Source organism: Nanorana parkeri, unplaced genomic scaffold (genome assembly GCF_000935625.1).
Source record: "Nanorana parkeri isolate BGI_ZX_2015 unplaced genomic scaffold, ASM93562v1 scaffold11, whole genome shotgun sequence".
NCBI classification, from domain to species: Eukaryota; Metazoa; Chordata; class Amphibia; order Anura; family Dicroglossidae; genus Nanorana; species Nanorana parkeri.
The window spans coordinates 3,589,701-3,592,745 of NW_017306279.1; the positions used below are offsets into that span (position 1 = coordinate 3,589,701).

The following is a 3,045-nucleotide window of genomic DNA, read 5'->3' on the forward strand; positions in this document are numbered from 1 at the left end:
GGTGTCATTGCTCATAGCAACCACTCAGCTTCTATCTTTATTTTTTCCACACAGCTTAGGAGATTACAATTTCAGAGTTGATTGGCTGCGCTTCAGTTGGGACAAAGTTTGTCTCAGACCCTTTATATGAACCCCCATCCCCCCCGATGTTACTCCAAGTTGAAAATATAGATCTGACTGATACGTGTGACTCACAAGGATTTTTTTTGTCGTATCTGTTGGGGGAAGTGATCCGCTCATTTCTCGTGACAAACAGAAAGCCAAGAGAACTTCTCCTTTTTTAGTTTTCATTATTATTTATTTATTTTTTGGTTTCGGCCAAATGGTAGAAAATACCGTGTGCCAAAAAGAGAAATGGCACCACAAAGTATACTGTGTGTTTGTTCATTCAAAATGAACCATTAATATTGCTGACAAATAAGAAGAGCTGTGGGTTGTGTCCACGCTGCGCTCATTGCCACCTACTTGTCACCGGCAAGGAAAATCAACACAAAATGTGACACGGATTGTCACCCTGGACTCATGGACACGGAGATCTCTAGTCTACTGCTAATAGGCAATGAAGGCATGTAGGTGGCATTTTAATTGCCAATAAGGTTGTGTGGTGGCTTCTCTCTTGAATGTCATAGGAAAGCCTTTTTTGCCCCAAAGCATATGAAAACACACATATATAAATATAAAAATGAATGCATACATAGACACAATCACCCACAAACCTGTTTATTTCACTACACACTGCCCTCATACTGTCACACTGTCCTCATATTGTCACACTGCCCATCACACTATCCTCATACTGTCACACTGCCCATCACAATGTCCTCATACTGTCACACTGCCCATCACAATGTCCTCATACTGTCACACTGCCCATCACAATGTCCTCATACTGTCACACTGCCCATCACACTATCCTCATACTGTCACACTGCCCATCACACTATCCTCATACTGTCACACTGCCCATCACAATGTCCTCATACTGTCACACTGCCCATCACAATGTCCTCATACTGTCACACTGCCCATCACAATGTCCTCATACTGTCACACTGCCCATCACAATGTCCTCATACTGTCACACTGCCCATCACACTGACTGTCACACTGCAAGCGGTTACAGCGATGTATCTGTCCATTCACACAGAAACTGCTCCATGAACAACACCAGCCATGTATGGGACCCCCAGGTCTATGTACATTGTAGTGTAGATGGAGGGAAGTGTCTGAAGACAAAACCTTCTTTAGATGGTGGACAGAGTGTCACAACCCCTGACCAGAAATAAAGGGGAAATCTAATGGGGACAATGTTTTCATAACAACTGTCTAAGAAAGAATTTCTCGTCACTAGGTAGGTTTAAGCTAAGTTTGTTTGTGTTTCAAACTTCCTGTTGTGTCCCTGCAGCAGGAACGTGAATGTAAATCTCCCCAATAGGACACAGGCAGTGTCATCACAAGGGGTGACACCATCAGAGGGGTGTCGGAATCATTTTGGTGTCACCCACTCTTAAAAGTCGAGCACTTGGTCACAGACCACGAGCCCGACAGCGGCACGCGAGAGAGGAGAGGACCCAGCGGCATATCTGATCCCGCCAAGCCAACATTATTATTATACAGGATTTATATAGCGCCAACAGTTTGCGCAGCGCTTTCCCCTCCTTTCTATGCCGGCATCCATCATCGAGATGGACGCTGGAAGTGAAGTACATCACAGCGCATACGTGATGACATCAAACCAAGTACGTCATCATGCATGTGCGGAGTGACGCGCACCCTGGTGTTGTCAGTTGACACAGACAACAACAACAAAAATAGGGGATTTAAAAGTATAACTAAATTCAAAACATTTTTAGATTTGAAGAGTTGTGAGGGGTTAGAAGCCCTGTCAGGATTTTATTGTCATCTATTTTCTCATCAGGGAGATTTTTCTCTTTCTGCTTTCCCTGATCACATGATCACAAATGTCACTGGGAATAAAAGGCAAATCCAAAACTTTGAATTGCCCCAGAACAGGAAAAAAGAGGAAATCTTCTAATGTAGACACTTCTTAGTGACAACAAAAGAGCATTTCCCCTCACATTGGAAAGGCATTCTCTTACTTCCTGTTGAGTGTGACAGGACAGGAAGTGAAGGTTAATTTCTATAATGTGACAAAAACAGTTAAAATACCTGACAGTAGTTTTAACCCTCCCCTAGTGTATCCAAAAAAAAACAAAAAACAAGTGTTTCCTTCATACAAGAAACATTCTTCACTTAACCAAAACACTGAGGGGAGTTTATCAACACTGGAGCCGAGACAATCCGGAGCAGCTTTGCGTGATAGCCAATCAGCTTCTGTCTTGTATTTTCAAAGCTTAACTGAACAAACTGAAGAGAGAAGCTGATTGGTCACTACGATTCTGTCTGCCCCAGTTTCCCTCCTGACTTTAGCTACACTTTAAGTATCAAACATGGAGCCGTATAACCCAGATAGATAGGAATCCAGCGGGCACTTACCTGCCATGGTTACTGCACGGTGTGAGGAAATGGTCTCCCTATGATGGGTCAGGGAAGGCAGCGCACACACAGGGATCTAATGTAGTCTCAGTGTTCCTGAGGAGGACGTTACATCCAGCACTGATAGTCCTAAGGTTACGGCAGACCTTGTCAGAGTGTTACTATCACTTCTCCATACACAGAGAGAGGAAAGTTCCCCCGCCTCAGCCTGCTGCTTGTATTGAGGCAGGGAGGAGCCGGCGATGGGTGTGTATACACGCTGACTGGAAAGTCCCATCACAGCACTGACATCACACTACCACGTCTCTGAGGTACAGTGACCACACTGACATTCAACTTTTTCACTGCCGTTGTAGAAAGCCACCCTCCAACGTCCTTCTATGAGAGGGAGAGCCCCGTCTTTATACACGTCCCCCCTCATTGAGATATGACGGGGTATAATAAAGATCTCTTCAAATAATGGGAAAGCTCAGCACACGTTACAATCTGATTGTACAATCTCCAATCAGGGTCTGCCAACCACTATGTAATGCAAGGGGTCTGTCTGAC

General features: G+C 44.4%; 1 protein-coding gene across 1 annotated transcript in view; it reads right to left on the minus strand.

The window, feature by feature from the left end:
• REL (REL proto-oncogene, NF-kB subunit) overlaps positions 1–2,503 on the minus strand; it is a 43,838-nt gene extending 41,335 nt beyond the window's left edge. Inside the window, exon 1 of the mRNA XM_018555570.1 lies at positions 2,497–2,503. Coding sequence (XP_018411072.1) covers positions 2,497–2,503 — 7 coding nt within the window. The remainder of the gene's footprint in view (positions 1–2,496) is intronic.
• Between the last annotated feature and the right edge of the window lie 542 nt (positions 2,504–3,045).